The 17,393-nt window shown below is 52.1% G+C and overlaps 1 protein-coding gene across 1 annotated transcript; it reads right to left on the reverse strand.

The window, feature by feature from the left end:
• Positions 1-2,043: 2,043 nt before the first annotated feature.
• Positions 2,044-11,019, reverse strand: LOC101234008 (uncharacterized). The gene is made up of 10 exons (XM_072922833.1): positions 10,908-11,019; positions 8,334-8,516; positions 5,734-5,970; positions 5,110-5,400; positions 4,765-4,862; positions 4,327-4,519; positions 3,618-3,726; positions 3,171-3,220; positions 2,698-2,769; positions 2,044-2,561 (listed from the first exon to the last, which is right to left on the reverse strand). Exons 1-10 carry the CDS (start codon positions 11,017-11,019, stop codon positions 2,497-2,499), a joined length of 1,410 nt encoding a protein of 469 aa, XP_072778934.1. The 3' UTR covers positions 2,044-2,496.
• Positions 11,020-17,393: the final 6,374 nt, after the last annotated feature.

Below are 17,393 nucleotides of genomic sequence, written 5' to 3' on the forward strand. Positions count from 1 at the left end.
CACAGGAAGGAAACAGGCACAACTCCTCATGAGATGTAGGAGGCTTCCTCTTTGGGCAGGGAACCTCCCATCACTGTCAGCACTTCTGTCTTTTGATATCTTTTTGCCCCAGGAGCACCCAAACTCTAGGACTCAACAGAAGGAACCTTGTCACAAGATCCCAGAGTTTCCTCCCAAAACCCTCCTAGTTACTAATGCATTCAAGTGTTACTCCTGTTACTGAAGTAATATCCAAGTGCTTCCTAACACTGTGTGAGTTTTAGAGTGGTGATGAGTCACTTCCCCTCAATGATCACAGGAGATGGAGGACCTTTGAGAATCTACATAAAGACCTGGTCAGAAGCACAGATAGGAATGGGGACACAAACTGCAAGGGGTACTTCAATGCCTGAAACAGTCTGTAGCCCTTCTAAAAGAAACACTCAACCCACACCCTCTCTCATTCTTCACTGCTTCTCTATCCTCAGCTGCCTCCTCCTCCTGCTCCCCCTCAGCCTGGCAGCACTCTCCTCTGTCCCCAAGTGTGCCCTACAGTGCCAGCTGTGTGCTTGAGAAAACACAATACTAAACTATGCCTCTTGCTCATCAGCAGCCACCGCTTTTCTCTTCCTCCAGAACCTCCCATCCACTTTGGATGTCTCAGATTTCAGAAGGCTGGGTGATCAGACATGGGGAGCTGCAGAGGCACAGAGACCATACTTGTCCCTTAGCTTTCCTGTGGCACATGCACAGGACTGTCTGAGGTAAAGAGTGTCCTGCTCATGGCTCCTCTCAACAAGGTGCAGTTAGCTCAGCACCCACAGGGAACTGCACCTCACAAGGGCAATGAGGTGACTGGACAGGAGCTGGGAGCAGCAGGTAGCCTCATCCAAACCACAAGCCTTTACTGACTGTCTGGACAGAGCAGGTGGAGTCATGAGGCTGACAGCCCAGGATGTAACTGAGGATGGGGGGATGGACTGGGAAGCAGGGTAGCCAAGGGAGTGGCAACCGTTCTCCCCTATCCCAAGCCTGCTCATTCCCCTTTCTCAACCAGCAGCAGTTACACAGCATTTAATTTCTCTTCTCCTCTCTGCCCAATACCCACAAAGAGTTGCTCCATCAGGCACACATGTCACATCAGCAACAGTTCACAGGAAGGAGATATTTTGGTCCTAGGGGCCAGTTGCAGGTACTGAGCTGATGGGCAGACAGCTCATATGAAGAACTGTCAAAACAGGCCTTTACCAGCACATGCAAGTAATGCCAGGCTAAAAAAAAAGCTGGAGAAGAGAGATGTCAGTTGCTCTATGTTCTGACAGTGTACTCCTCAACAAGGAGAGCCTTCAGGCTGCCCCTCAGCCTCTAGGCTGCACTGGGTATTGGCATGTTTGACAGGGAAGAGAGATAACACTGAAGCAAAAAACGATGACAGTTCTGTGTTCAGGGCTGTAAAAAGCGCAACCAGAACCAGCTTGTCACACCCAAATCCAGGGAGCTCAGGAGAGCCTCTGTGCCCAAGGGCAGGAGAATGATTACAGAGATGGAATGATTACAGGCAACACACAAAGCTGGAGGAAAGGGAGGTTGATTGCCCCATTTGCCAGCAGTGCACCCCTCACCAAGGAGAACCTTTGGACTCTCAGCATCCAGGCTGCACTGGACCAGGCACCCCACAGGATGGGAGACAGTGGCTGTTGGAGGGGATGGGACAGCAGCAGCAGCCAAGAGCCAGCAGATCCCAAAGGCTGCAGGACACAGATATCCCAAGAGGACCAGTGGCAGCTGCACCTCACAAAATGGGAGATGAGCACCAACACCCACAGAAGAGGACACAAACCAACACAGAGGCCCAGCTGTGCAAGTGGAGATGGTGTTACCTGTAGGATGGAGAGGAGGGAAAGCAGCCACCCAAAGCATTGCACTGGGAGCATGCATGCAACACCTCAGGTGTGCTTCCTTGGAGCTGCCAGCAGATGGAAAAGCCTACTCCAAGCTCCTCCATGAAGATTCATAGAGTCAAGGCTTTCACACACAAACCAAGGAGGACCCATGACAAGGTGGGAGCTTTTGTGGGCCAGGCAGCCCCTGCAAACACGAACAATTTATTGGTTGTTTCAGACACAGCAGCACCGTGGCCAGGGCAGCACAGCTAGGCTAAACTCAAGCAGAGGACAGGGTCTAGATGGGTACAAGGACACAGGCTGGAATGAGGAGTTGTGAGCTCATCCAGTCTCAAGGAACATTTGCAGGCACCAAGGTGCTGGTGAGATAGCTATGCCAGAATACTGGAGAATTACCAAGACATGCCCTTGCTAGCACAAGCAGGTCATCCCATGCCTTAAGCTGTTCCTGTGCTGTGGCAGAGGATTCTGGAGCTTGATGAAGAAGAAAATTCTTGGGGGAAGCAATAACCCATGAGAAAACTCATTGTCATGCTTCCGGTGGTGGAGGACCAAGCCTTGAGAAGGGAAGTGCCATCATCATTGAGCCTCAGATGTCCACTCCTCTTCTTCCTCACTGCTGACTCTCCTGAACAGGCAGCAGCTTAGGAAAGGGCTCTCCAGCCTGGCCATACTTACCTGAGGAGAACAAGAGAATCCAGGGCAGAGGCTACTGCATGCCCTTGGCAACATGAGGAGCTCAGACACACCATCAGAGCTGGCAGTCCCCTCTGTGGGCCATGTGAGGTCACAGGCAGGACAACATATTTCCTACCTTCATCCTTCTCAAGAAAAGTCTCGATCTTGCAGTAATTATCCCCATGTACATTCTCATAGGGCTGGAGCTCTGGGGGGGACAAGAGGGCAGAAACAGCCTGAGGGACCTGGGGGCTGTGGGATGAGCAGGGCAGCCTCCGGCAGGCAGCATCACTGGCGGCTACAGATCATCTTGGGATGCACACCATCAGGATTGAGAAGAGCTGCTGCCTACCCCAGTGAGAGTGAGAAAGAGGAGCATTGCCCAGCCCTCGCTGGCACCTCAGAGGCACTGCAGCCAGGAGCTGCTGGAAGAGGCCACTGAGCAGGGTGTCAGCTGGGAATAGATGTGGGACACATTGGTCTGACAGGTCAGCCAAAGCCAGCTGGGGCTGCCTGGAGCTACCTCAGAATGCCACCGGGCCCTCCTGAAATACACCTGCTCCCCTCCCAGCTCCAGCCCCACAGTCCCCTCTTTGCTGGGGATCCTACCTGTGTACTGATCCTCCTCGGCTTTGCTGGGCAAGGCCTTCTTCTTTTTTCTGGGAAGGCAAAGGGCAGTCCTGAGTCAGGGAGAGGCTGACTTGGGCCAGACCCTGCTGAACCGAGCAGCAGTGGCATGGAGGGTTCTGCCCACCCTCCCTCTGCCCTGACAGTCATTGCCCACCTACACCCCAGGGGACAGAATGGGGGAGCAGTGGGGGCTGCACCAGCAACAAGGGGAGAGGGTCTCTCAGCACACATGGCCCCATCCCAGCCCTGAAATAGACGCTTAGAGCCCCAGCTAGGAGCCCTAGAGCAAACTTGTGTTAGGACCAGCCAGCTGCATCCTCTACCCCATAGAAGGGTGGGAGCAGCTGGGGAACCCTCTCTATCCCCACCCACCCCACAGCACGGCATGGCCTGAGACAGAACCGAGACTCCAAATCTGCAACTCACCTGAACAGCACGAACCAGATGATCCCAGCAGACAAGGGGATCAACAGCACCACTACCACCACTACAGTGACTGCTGACCCAGGCCAGGGGCCCAGAGGCTGTCCTGAAACTAACACACCAAGAGGAGTGAGTGCCACAGCCTGGGCTGTGCACGAGCAGTGGTGCACCAGCCTTGCTGCTGGGTGTCTGCACGTGTGTAGAAATGCTGCCCTGGCTGCTGCAGGGACAGGCAGCAAGCCTTCCCCTGCCTGTCCTCTGCTTGGGCAGGGCAGAGGGAGGCTCTGGAGCACAGGGCCTTGTCCCTGTCCCAGCTGGAGGGTCTGGCAGCCTGCTCAGCCATCCTGCACACAGCAGGAGAACACAGACCCAGCTCAGTAGCCCTCGTGCTTTCTGACCTTGAGCCACCTGTTCACCCAAATGCAGGAATGGGTGTCACCTTCTTCAGTGGAAGAGCAGAGAGGGCAAGTCTGGTATAAAAGGCACAAATCGTGGCTGAAGCGGTGCAGCCCCTCTGCGGACCTGCCAATGAAAGCCCTCAAGGAAAGACTCCCCCAGCTTCATGCCCACTGCTGGGCCACGTGCCCACACTCCCTGCCCCTGCCTGAGCTGGGACAGGTTGGGTCCACACACAGGTCTGGAAGTTGCTCCACACTCAGCACTCACCCCTGAGAAGCCACCCCAATGAGACACAGGGCAGAACAACCATTACCCAGGATGTAGGTTTGGAATTCCAGCTGTGATGCAGCCCCAGCCCCAGCTGCCGTCAGGCCCTGCACCGTGACCAGGTATTTGCTGCCAGCTGTCTGATGAGGTGGCATATACTCAGAGACAGACTGGTTCACCAACACCTGACTGAATTCAAGGAAGCTGCCGTCCTCTGCTCTCATGGTGGTGATGTTCAGCTGGAGGAAGGACAGGGAGCTGCTAGACAGTAGCACCAACATCCTGCTTCTGCACTGGGCAGCTCTGTGGAGAGGGGCTGCTACTGCTGGCTGGGCACAGGAAGGGACCAGGCCCTACCAGGAACACCAGCAGGGTACAGCCTGTGGGCCCTGGCCAAGGAAGGTTCCCACCTCTCCTCAGGCTATCTGCACAGAGCTCCAGACTAGGTGAGGGGGACCACAGGCACTCCATGGACTCCCAGTACCTGGTATCCAATGATCTCCCCTTTGCAGGAGGGCAGCGCCTTCCACCTGAGGGACCCTGTGCTGTGATCCAGCCACAGCTTCTCTGGTTTGTCTGGCACTGGAAGCACAGGAGAACGCGATCATGACTACATAGCAATTATTCGTTCCCCACAAAGGCTGCTTGTGCCTCTGCAGAAATGGTGTGGTGAGGAGGGGGAACTCTGTGCTGTAGGGCCCTGCACAGCCCCTTCTCCAGATCCCCACAGGCTGCAAGCAGTTCTGATATCAGGACCATCACAGCAGGGAGCAGATGCTCTGGCTGAGCTTCAGGGTGAAGGGCATCCTGACTTTTCATGTAAACATACCCATTTCCTTTGTCCTGATGAGCCGTGTGTACAGGACTGTGCTAGGCAGCAGGGAGATGGTGACAGCGTAGACAGTGAAGGGCTGCAGAGCGGAGCAGGTGAAAATTCCCTCCTGGCCTTGTAGTATCTCCTCTACCTTCACCTCCTCAGCCTCACAGTTTGGGGAGAAATGCTGCTCCAGCTGGCACCTGGCCCGAATATGCTGGCACATATGAGGGAGCATGCAGGTCCAGTTCAGTTTGATGCTGGTGCTGGAAACCTTCAGGGTCTCAGGAACAACCTGGAGGACATCTGTGAAGGGAACATTCCAAGAGGATCACTCCCTGCCTCCCTCCCTCCAAGCCTTGACATCAAACTCCATCAACCCCACCATTCCCTCACTTGCCTGTCCCCAGCACAGAGTAGACAAGGACATTCTGCCTTCTCCCAGACTATACATGCCAGAGTTGCCAACAGCAGAGATGTAAATCTGGGATGCATGCAGAATTTTCTCTGGATTTCTCTGCCATACCCTGACCACCCCCAGCACAGGGCGCTGATGCTGTGCCACACATGCAGAATTGCTCTCCATGCTTGGGGAAGACAGATTGAGAGCACTGGAGAGTGTCTGGCTTGCTCACTTACCCACACAGGTCAAGTTCCCTTCCATAACGTGCCACGTGTCTGTGCCATTCCTCACTATCCAGCCACTACGAGGAATCGTGGAACCTTCCCTTGGCTTCAATGTCACACATTTGATCTCCATGGGTGGAGGCCAGTACCCTTCAGGACACCACATCTTCACCACTTCGTTTGGGTTGAAGGTCCCCTGTTCTTGGTCAAAGATAAACCTGGAGTCCCACTGGGGCTTCTGGCATTTTTCTGCACCAACAAGATGGGAAGGTGTTAGCTGGGCAGTGTGGCTCTGCAGGGCATGACAGGGAATGGAGCAAGGCATCCTCTTCCCTGATCCAGCAGGGCAAGAGGTAAACTCCAGGACACTGCACAGAGCAGCCCTTCCACATCAGTTCCTGGCAAGAGGATGAGGACAAGAAGGACTCCAAACATCTTCCCCCCAGGTCTCCTGGGAAGGGCTAGGACGAGCTGGAGTCAGGGACTGAGGGGAAACCACGTGGGGTATGTACACAAAGCCTGCCCAGAGACTCTGTTTGTCCCTCAGGCAGGATGACAACACCCTGATTCCTCCTGAGAAGGCATAAAGTCTGAGTCCCAAAGCTGGCACTGCAGTGACAGCATGCAGCAGGCACAGGGAGAGAGAACCAGCACACGAGGAGGGGGACACACCTTTACCCTCATCCCCTGTGCCACCTGTCAGACCTACAACATTGTACTCCTGACTTTCAGCACATGCTCTTGCCAGGAGCCCTTAGGGAGACCTGTGTCTCCCACACACCACCCAGCCCCCTGTGAACACAGCCTGAAGCCCTGCATGGCCCCTGACCTCCTGTGCCATGGGCAGTGCTGGTTACTGCCAAAATGGCTACTTTGGTATCAAGGCAGGGACCTTTGTACCAAAACTCCCTCCTGCCAGGACCTTCAGGGTCTAAAGTTGGCATCAGCCATCTCCCCCACCAGGGCACCCCTGGAACCCTAGGGCAGGCACAGAGCAGACTCAGGAGCAGCCTTGACAATGTCTTCAGCACCACCTCCCATTTCCCTGGGCAGCACAGAGCCAGAAGCTTCCTGTGCCCCCGCAGGCTACCTTCCCTGCTCAGGAAGGGCAGAGCAGGGCAGTCAGGAATGCTCCTGATGCCTCCTTACCAAGGCACTGTACCCTGAACTTGGGCTGAATGTTGATCACACTGCCTCTGCTGTCCTTTCCAGTCCAAGCTTCTCTGTGTATAGGTTTTCCATTGATAACAGACAGAACTTTTCCTGTACATTTGATATGGGTGAAAGGTGTCTGGAAACCCTTGGGACAGCTCAGAATCACTTCTTCGTTCTTCCTGTAACTCTCCTGCTCTGGTGCCAGCTGGAGTCTGGAGTCCCAGTGAGGTTTTTTGCATGTTTCTGGCAGAGGTGAAAGTGCATGTTAGTTGGGCTGGGAGGTTCCAAGGAGGAGCAGGGTATGTGGTGGGGTCTCAGCAATCCCCAGCAGTCCCTCTAGCCAATGAAAGAAGCGGGAAGGTGACACATCCATCTGCTAGGATGGGTCACCTTTGCAAGGCTGGTTGGGATGGGGCTTTCCTTATGAGTGTCAGCTGGGGCTGGGGCCTGCCCAGGCAGGTGGTAGACAAGGATGTGCCAGAATTCAATAGGGGAATGGTCTCAGGTATCAAATGCCTGAGACCCAAGCAGCCCCAACAAGGCTTCAGAATTGCATCCCTGACCACAGTGATGATGGAAGCTTGGAGATGGATGAACAGGGCATAAATTGACCACAGAGTTCTGTAGGAAGCATTTCCTGACACCCTGCTTACCAATGCACACTATGTTCCCCTGAACTTGAATCCACACACCACTGCTGTTTCTCCCCAGCCACACTGGCTGATAATTCAGTGGCTGAACCCTATTTGCACATTTGACATGGGTGAAGGACGGCTGGAAACCACTGCTGCAGCTCAGAGTCACTTCTTCATTCTCTGTGTAACTGTCACGGGCTGGTGCCAGCTGGAGTCTGGGGTCCCACCAAGCAGGCCTTTGGCATGTTTCTGTCAGAGGTAAAATTGGGTGAGGAGTACTTTTGGGAGGTTATGAGAGGAGACATGGGATGGATCTCTCATGACCCTGACTATTCGCCCCAACACATAGGAGTGTCATGTGCCCAGACACTCTCCAAGAACACAGGGCTCCTTGTTACCCCATCTCCTGGACTCACAAGCCTCCCTTGGATTCTGCCCTCTCTATGGGGCATTTGAGCCCCCATTTTCTTGTCTCCCTCATGTGCAGGTGAGCCATGCTGCGATAACAGCCTCCCATACCAGAGACAACCCAAACCTTTGAGAAGCTTTCCAGGCAAAAAGCAGAACCCCTGCAGCTATTCCTACTCCATGCTGAGGCAGGAGATGCTGGCTGGGAAGGATTCCTCTCCCCAGGAGCACAGAGCCCAGCATGTGCCTACAGCAAGGTGCTGAGACAAAAGGAGCATTGTCACTGCCAGGACATGGGGGAAAGCCAAGGCATCCAGGTCTGCCATTCCTGCACTGTCATGTGCATGACCAGGTCACAGAGGGTCTGTCACCAGCTCAGGACCCTGGGCCACGGTGGTGCAGGGCTGTGCTTACCCTTGCAGGTGGCAGTCTCATTCCACTGCATCTGGGCCCCTCTGGAAATGCATTGAATCTGCCGGACAGATGGCACAAACTCCCCAGCACAGCTGAGCTGCACCACTTCGTTCAAGGCATAGTTGCTCTTCCTTGGCGTAAACTGCAGTTTGGGGTCCCAGTCTGAGGGAGCTTCACATTTTCCTGTGTGCAAAGGCCAGGAGGCAGAGCCTGAGGGTCACTGGGCTCCAGCAGCATCCATAAGGATGAGGGAGTTCTATGTGGAGGGGCGCCAATCCCTCTCTGTTCAGAGAGATGGCAGAGATGGCACCTCCCCGGATGAGCCCCATCCCCCAGATGCTTTATCCCTCCTCACACCCTCAGGGGCAGTGCAGGAGGGTTATCCACAGGGTTATCCTGCCCACCCGCTGCTGCAGAGACAGCCCAGCCAGAGGGATCCAGCAGCCTGGGGGATGCTGCTCTCTCCCACAAATACAGGGGCTGGGGGAGTGCACCAGGCCTAGGGAGTCTCTGCTGCCATTCCAGACTCCACAGCTTGGTCCCCAAGAAGTGACTGCCAGCAGCAATTGTAAATAATATGAGTAAAGTTGCAGGTAACAAGAGAATGAACCAAGCAATTCTGCAGTGGAAGCAGTAACTACAGGAATGAAGCAGACAGAAAATGAATCGTCTGAGTCCTTGAAAGTGGAAAAACAAAAAAATAACACCTTTCTCATCCAGGATGTTTACCTGTGAGCTAGAAAACACCCAGTTTTGATGACTTTTGTTACACTATTCATCACCCTAGTAATGAATCCTTGCTCTTAATTGTAGTAAAAACCCACGTTCTCAGTTATTTGATGCCCTCTCTCAAAAAGACCACCACTCTCTTAGCATGTACCATGATTTCTTGGAACACTGTGCTTTTACAGTGAAGAAGGGAAAGGATGAGTCATAGTAACGCAGGCAAGCAGTGACTTCAGTAAGATATACTAATAGCCAAAGACTGTGTCTCTGTCAGTATATCTGCTTTTGTCTGCCTCAGTGTGCTGGCTGTGTGGATTTGCCACCTAGCACACTTTTCTGTGCAGAACTGTAAATAAATCAAATACCTTGACTCTGTGTGTTAATCAGCTTTTTCCACACTGGGTGAAAGAAGCTTTCAATGGAGTGTGTCCCTCAGACAACCTAAGTTCACACCAGTGGCCACAAACCTCACACCCTGCTCAGTGCACTCAGCCTAGCCTCTGCACATCATCCAAAATGAGCCTGCCCTGTCCTGCTGTGGTGGACATGTCACATAGACTTTCTCACTCAGTGCAAAACAAGTCCATGAGAAGGCAGTGGGCATGGAGCTGGCCTTCCCTGAAGGGGGATAAAACGCCTCTCTTCAGCTACAACTGCCCACTTCCCGCCAGCCAGCACTCACCACTTCCCTTTTCTGGCAGCAGGTTTCCACGCCATCATGGCAAACCTCATCCCAACTCCCCACTCCAAAGGACAGTGGTCACCAGCCCCATCCTTTTAGACCGTGTGGTGCAGACATGAAACTTCTTCAGTGTCTCTCCCAGTGCCCTCAGATCACACACCTCACTGACAGAAAGCTACCTGACAGACATGAAACCCTTAACTTTGTCCCAGCCTCACCAGGCACCCCCCTCACACACCTTCCCACCTCCTGCCATTAAACACCCTGAAGTAACACACACCCTGCCCAAGGGTGACATCCAGTATCCTTTTGGGTCAGTAGACACGAGTACAGACTAGGGGAGAAGAGGTTCCATCCTGTTCTGGACAGCTGAGAGCTGCCCACTGCTGGAAAGGCAGCATCCCTTGAGCCGCCAGTTATAGGCAGCATGACTCACAACCTCACAACCCATCTGATGATTTGGCTAGCCACTTCTGCTCCCATTTCCCTACAGAGAGAATACTTACAGATCATCCCCTAGCCATGCCATACTCCATGGGGACCTCAACAGGTACCAGCAAGCCCAGGGCACAGCACATAATCACTGCAGGAAAACTCACATTCTTTGTAGGAAGAGCCTAGCAGAGACACAGGAGCTGCCCCTAACTCTGCTGGCATGGAGAAAGAATAGAACAAGCCTCTTCATGTGAACAATCCCACCAAACTACAGTTCCCTGAGCCCCAGGGACTATGGGAGAGAGCAGGAATCACAGCTAAGAGAGCTCATGTCTTTGATGATCACCATCATCACAGGAGTGATGTGACAGGAGTGCTTGAACTGCCCAGAAAGGCCATCACTGCTCTGATTGCTCTGGATTCATCTGTGTGCTGCACAACAAGACCCAGCCGCCTCCTGCTCCCAGCAACACTACCCACCTCCTAGAGGGACACTGCAAATCCCATGGAAGTTTCCCAGCACATCAAGGCTTGCTGCCCTCCATCCCAAATGGAGCTCTGTCCCACCACAACATGAAGGATGCCTGAGTGTCTCAGGCACATGCAGATACCTGCTCCAGCCCTCTCATAGCCTCAGCTGCGGGCCAAGCAGGGTAAAGCCATGTAGCAAATGCACAGGTAGAGGAGCAGCAAAACCATTTTTGTAATAGAGAGGCACAATCCACTCTTACCTGCTTCCTGATATGCCCGTGGGTTCTCAGAACCGTGGCGCTTCTGTCCCCGTGCCAGCAGCGGAGAAGCAAGGGCCAGGAAGAATGTCAGAGCCAGTGCTGGCAGGGCCATGCTGGCATGAAGTCCCCGGGCAGGACTCAGCATGAGCAGCTCAGAAAAGGTGTCTGCGCAGCCCTGCACAGGACAGGCACTCACACAGAAGTGAGACAGCCGCACAGGGGAATCACATGTGGTGCAATAAGCTTCCTCTTTGGAAAGAGAGCGTCCCACCAGCCTCGGTGTTGATTCTCACACGTCTTCCCACAGACAGTGGGTACAGGCTCCATGCAGTCTCCCAGGTGTCTTAGTCCAGCCTTTTCCCTGGCTACTGCAGGCTCCCATAGCCCTGCTCCAAAATAAGCACCTCCAAAACCTTCTCAGGTCTGTCTCTCTCCTTCCAGATCCAGCGGAGGATGTTGAGGAACACACCCCTGATTAATGTGCCCAAGGCCACCCTAGGCTGCATGCATCACTTTCTCTTTCAAATCATGGAATAATTTATGTTGGAAAACACTTATATGATGATCAAGTCTAACCACTAAGCCAGCACAATAAGCCCACCACTAAAACATGTTCCTAAGTACCATATCTACGTATCTTTTAAATACTTCCAAAAATCTTTATTCTTATTACCTTGAACTAATCCAGCTGCAACATTCTTGCTGTTGAATCCTAGAGTTTCCACATCAGACAAGCACCTGAACCTGGAAGTGTTCTCTTTTCCTTTCTTCTCCAAACCTTTCCTGCTCTGAGCTGCTCTTTGTCCGTGCCTTTTAGAACGGGAAGCACTCAAGAAGGACAGTGTGGACAGTATGGGTATAAAAGGGTCTCCTTGGAGATGGATGGAGGTGTCTTGTTCCTGTTACTGTTGAGCTCAGGTAGGGTCTTTGGGTATGGCAGAGGATTCCCTAAATGCTCTTTATTTGGGGACTCACACTCGCCCCGTCTCCTGTCCCTGCAGATGTCACCACCAAGCTCCTCTCTGAGCCTCTTTTCAGCTCACAAACTCTTGCACAACTTCAAGTCCTTGAGTCCTGACTCCGTGTGCTGTTGCAGCTCTCCTGGGCCATTCCTCTTTCAACTCTGTTCTTTACAGAGTCCCTCTCCCTGAGTTTTCCTAGATAGACGAGCACAATTGCCCTATGGTGCAACACTCTCAGTGTTCTGGGAATGGATGCTGTCACCCAGGGCGTTTTTCACCACTCAGCTGGAACTCATTGGCCCTCAGTTCCCTGGGAGATCCCTTCCCACGAACCACCATCCTCAGGACACTGCTTGGGATATCTATATGTATTATCCCAGTAAACCAGCAACACTGAGGGCTTTCTGTAAGCTAGATGTCTCCGAAGATCCATTTGGGAACATCATTACATCAAGTCCAGCTGTGTCACATGCAGCTGTTGTGAGGTAGATGAGTGAAGTCTTCTAGAAAGCTTTCAGCAAGAGGAACAGCAGCACTAAGTCAGTCCTCTTTGTTTCCTTGGTGGATCCGTGTCCTTTGGGAACCAGGTTTTTCTTGTTCCTGTGCAGTAGAATGGCCACACACAGCACTCACTGGGTCATGTCCTGATAAAATCCCAGAGTTAGACACCAACACTCTCACTGACTGTCTCTTGTATGTGAAAGAAGCAAAACCAATGGAATTAGACAGTCAAGCTTCAAAATTTCACAAGTGGTAAAACAGGCTTCCTACTGCCCCTGATGCGGTTATTTCTTTTCCCTGGTCCTAAGGCCTCGAAATCTGTGTTTGGCCTCTCCTTCCTTAGAAATTTATCATTGTTTTGAGATTTGTTCTTTTCTTGGTATATAGCATCCATTAGAAAAATGCTGAAGAAATACTGAAAGCCAGCACACTCAGCTATATGCATTGAATTCAATATCATTGCAAATGTGATTGATGGGCTGTTTCCTGGAGAACCATTCGGTTGTCGAAGAACTACCAGGACTCAGACTTTCAGACTGAAGAGAGAAAAAACCCAAATCACCTGAAATTTACAATCAGATTTACTTCTGATAGAGAAGAGCACCGGGGGCTCAAAACTATCCACAAAACCACAAGGAAAAGGAGAAGTAGCTGTGGCTTTTGAGAATCAGGCTTCATGGAAAGCTCTGCTAACACAGCCACCATGTTCCTCTATAGTAAAGTCTATTACTGTGTCAAAAGTCACAAACCACACCTGCATATTAGGGTCTTATTCTCCTCCCTAGATCACACCTGTCCCAAGGGAGCCCACTGTGGGTTGTACCTATAGATGGTGGTGTCAGATGATGGTCAGGTGGTGGGAGTGGGCTACAGCCAGGCTGGGATGTCAACCCAAAGTTTCTGGGTCAGGCTCAGGCCTGAGGAGGGCAGCCTAGTCAGATCCATCCTTGGGAAAGCCAGGAAGGGGTCTGTTCCTTGCACAGCATAAGCACATGACCCTGTACGACCTGGCGGTGGGTCCCCACATCATGCTGGTCCCTCTCCAGGATGTAGAATCTGCCTCAGTCAGGGCTGCAGCCTGTACTGCCAGAACCTAGAGCATATTCTGGCAGGGAGAACTGGAAAATGCCTACAGGATGCAGCCAAAACCCAGTCTTGAACCCCACTGTGGGCTCTTCCTCACTGCTCGAGCAACTTTCCCAACCCCACCAGACCCAAACTTCCTCCCAACAGGGGTCTTGCACTGCCATCAATACAGCAATGGCCCACACTCCATGCTACCCTGAAATTAGGAACCGTCCAGCCCCTTTCCCAAAATGAGGGAACACAGACATCTTAAACCCCTACAGCTCATCTCCAGAGCTGGGAGTAGAACCCCAGAACTATGGGCAGAAGGAGCATAAGGGGAGCCCCAGTAGTGCTGGGGTGCAGAGGGATCAGCTCTGATCGGGGCGGTGACAGCCTGGTCATGATTAGTTATCATGGTCTGCCTTGAACCCAGTAAAATATCTGGGAGGTCTGCAGGGAGCTTTGTGGCCTGAGAGAGAGGTGGCTCTGGGGCACCTTTGTTGTCACCCAATTGGTGATAGTGGCAGGGGCAGGGACTCCCTCTTGTGCAACTGGTCACTCAAGGCTACAAAAGCCAGCACAAGGCTACCATCTCTGCCCCTGTGGTGGCTTGAGGAGCTGCCTGGTCTGATCCAAGATAGGTGTACTGAGAGCAGAGCTGTGACAGGGGAGAGCTCAGAATGTTGCAGGGTTCCCAGGAGGGCATTTCTGGGTGCTGGGCAGAGCAGGGGTGGACCCTGAGGGCTGGATAATCTCTTTGCTGTCGCTGCTACATCGCCTCTTCCCAGTGGAGGGAGCAGGACGTGCTGACTCCTTCCAACAGGGAGCATCTCCCCACCTTTTTGAGTCCACTTGCATATGCCTTCTCCCCAGAAGCACACAGTCAAGGTAGGCAAGACTCTGCCCTGGCACTGCCATGGTGCCCTGGCACCATGATTAAAATCCCTCTGGAAATCTGCAAGGCCAATGCTCCCGCCCTAGCCAGCCAGGCCCTCCTGGCCTGGTGCTGCTGCCCACACCAACCCCAAATACACCCTAATCCCCTTCATGCTCAGACTGCCAATGTCTCCCATTGGGCTGTGCATTTGCTGACTGCCCAGAAAGGTATTTTTAGCACATAAAATTGGACATAAGCAGTTCACTGCTGGGAACAGGGTGTAGTAAGTCTGGGAGTGGGGGGAATGGGAGGAGTGGATGCTGCATTTCGGTTTGAGAAAGATGTGCTCAGAAATGGGGTTTCCATCTCTGGCATCCAAACAGTTCCACATCTGGCCCAGCCATTCCTGTTTCCATCCCCAGAACCATCTTCAGCACATCCCAACCTGGTTCTTGGACAGGGAACGTGGCTAAGCCCAGGAGGTGTGAATTTTAAGATTTGGGGCAGCATCTCAGGTCAGACTAGCTTCCCCCCAAACCCTGCTGCCTAAAGAATCTCTGCACCAAGATCAGAGCTCCTGATCTGTTCCTTCTGCCTTTGTGCTTTATACTCCCTTCCCATCATCTGCTCTCCATCATGGACGGCATGTTGTGCCTGTGGTCATTGTCTCCAGCTGCCCGAGCAGCTCTCTATCTCCTTGACAAACCTTTCACCCTGCACGTCCTTCACTACTCAAGCCTCTCTGCACTGCTCCCATTCAAATGTTATACCCCACACATGTGCTGACCCCAGTCATCACAGTTCCCTTTCCTAGAGAGCTGATGGAGTGTTTGGTGGAGCCTGGAGTCTCTCCTTCTATCCCATTAAATAAAGGGCTTGGACTTCCCTTTTTACAGTTCTCAGCCTGTACAGCTTCCAAAGAAAAAGAAATCCTGAGAAACCACATATGCCAATCAGGTATCTGGGAAGAGAGAAGTGACTTCAAAAGGAACCATATGAAAAGGGAAGAAAAAGTAAAGCTGTGGTTTCTCCAGTGAAATTAAGCCACTGGCATGGTGGAGGGGATAAGGCGTACCCATCTGGTGGTGTTATTTGGTATTTTGTGGTCTTCACAGTCCCATCATCCTGCCAGGGGCTGCACCAATGGTGCACTGGAGGAGGCATCACTGCTGCCAGTGGGACTCCAAGCTGGCACAGCTCCTACCTGACCTATCCTGGAATGCCTGTCCATGTCCTGGCTTTGCAGGTACCATTAGTAGAATGCTATACCTCCCCAAAGCAGCTTCCTTCACACATGGGATACTGGAAAGGTCTTGCCTGGGCCTCTGCTCCCTCCTTTCCTCAGTGTGTGACCCTGCAGAAGCCCTGGCAGCCTGCTGTCTTCCCCAGCACTCAGCCCCTGACCAAAGCTTGGCATGGAATAATCCTCCACAGAGGCTGGGCAGGTGGGAACAAGAGGAGAGAAGATGGCACTGTGTCCTGGTAAGTCAGTGTGAGTGGTGTGGGTGCCACAGTGCCCAGAGCTTAGAGAGCAGCTGCCCTTTGTTTTGTAAGTATGTGCATAAAGCCATGTGTGCTCCAGCCCAAGATCAGTCAAAGCTCAAGATACTGAGCCAACCTACAGCAGCATCACATCAGATCTGGGGGAAAAGGAAAGGTTCTGTCTCATGCCACAACCTCCTGCGGGGAGCCCTGTGCCCCTTCAGCCAGCAGAGACATGCATAATGCCATTTGTGATCCCTTTTTGTGAGAGTCCAGGCTACAGGGCATCCACAGAGATGCTCCTGAATGATCCATAAGGAAGGGCCTGCCATGCATCGTGCTGTGACTTACATGTCAGGTGTTGGGCTGGTGGTGACACACTTGGCTCACCCACAGCCTGCAGCATTAGTTGTCTCTTGTAATTACCCCCCAGAGACCAGTCAGTCCAGGGCTGATGCAATCACCCATTGTAGAACAAGGGCTCCACAGGGTGGGGTGACCAGCCACCCATAACACAGGTGGACAGAAATGAGGTCAGGGTAATCAGAGGTATTAATGGAACCAGGCTCCAGCATGCAGGACACAGCAGGATCAAAGCCCTGCACCATTTGTCTCAGCCCTGCACCATTTGTCTCAGCTCTGCCTTGTGCTGGAGCCAGCACATATCCCACCTGCCACCATTTGTCCTGTGATGTCGCTATAGGACACGTGAAAGCACAACGCGAGCTACCTGCTATTTTGCAAGGTAAAAGAGAAAGTTTATTTTTTGACTTTAACTTTTATATTTTTCTAAAGGTGACAGTAGATTGTAGAGTGAATGGGCTACCTCTCCAAAGACAGTGGACAAACTACTAGTATATCAAGTTTCTCCACTCTCATGAAGGAATGTAAAACAATATGTTGTTTACCGAAATTGTGTGGGAAAGTTTTTTAATAGAATGTAAAGTCAGAAGGCTTTAGAAAAACTTAAGAATCAGGGCAACACTGTGATGCTGTTGAGGCAGGACAGTATGAAAGGACTCCACTTCAGAAGGCTTGAGATAGAACTCTGATTTATTTCAAATATATCTCTATTTTACAGAGAGTATTGTCCAGACCAATTCTATTGGTCCTAGAGTAAAAACATCTCAGCTGTTGATGTGCAGTGAATGATGCACAGTGGCAGAACCTGTCTATAAACAATGTGAACAACAAGAGAGATAAAGCATTATTTACATTCTTTCTCAACTGTTTCCCAGGCTTCTGCCTGGTTAGAAACCTTTGTTTTCTCTCTCACTGAACTAAGAATCTCTACAGTCCTGGCTCAAGTATCCTCTGCTTGTTGTGCTACTGACCTGCGAGACCACCAGCCTCCACATTTGACACTAAGAGACCCAAGCAGGACCCACCCTCTTTCCCCATTTTTGACTCACTGTGGAGTACAAGGCTGCTGTCTGTGTGAGACAGAGTGAAAATTTAACAGGGTAGAAATCCATTTGGATTTAGGTGAAATGTGCCACTTTGAGCTTGCTAAATATGCTGTTTAGTCTAGTAACAGCAACACTAGCAAAACCACCTCAGCAAAGGAGAAAGAATGCAAATTTCCACACTAAAAGA

This window comes from Taeniopygia guttata, chromosome Z (assembly GCF_048771995.1).
Source record: "Taeniopygia guttata chromosome Z, bTaeGut7.mat, whole genome shotgun sequence".
NCBI lineage: Eukaryota > Metazoa > Chordata > Aves > Passeriformes > Estrildidae > Taeniopygia > Taeniopygia guttata.

Bases quoted from the DNA above. Each gene is read 5' to 3' on its own strand.
- LOC101234008 (XM_072922833.1), bottom strand. From the start codon at position 11,019: ATGGCCCTGCCAGCACTGGCTCTGACATTCTTCCTGGCCCTTGCTTCT. The intron at 4,520-4,764 runs GTACTGGGAGTC...TCCTTCCTCCAG, and splicing joins GGGAGATCATTGGATACCAG to CTGAACATCACCACCATGAG. The intron at 3,727-4,326 runs GTAATGGTTGTT...TTGGTGTGTTAG, and splicing joins ATTCCAAACCTACATCCTGG to TTTCAGGACAGCCTCTGGGC.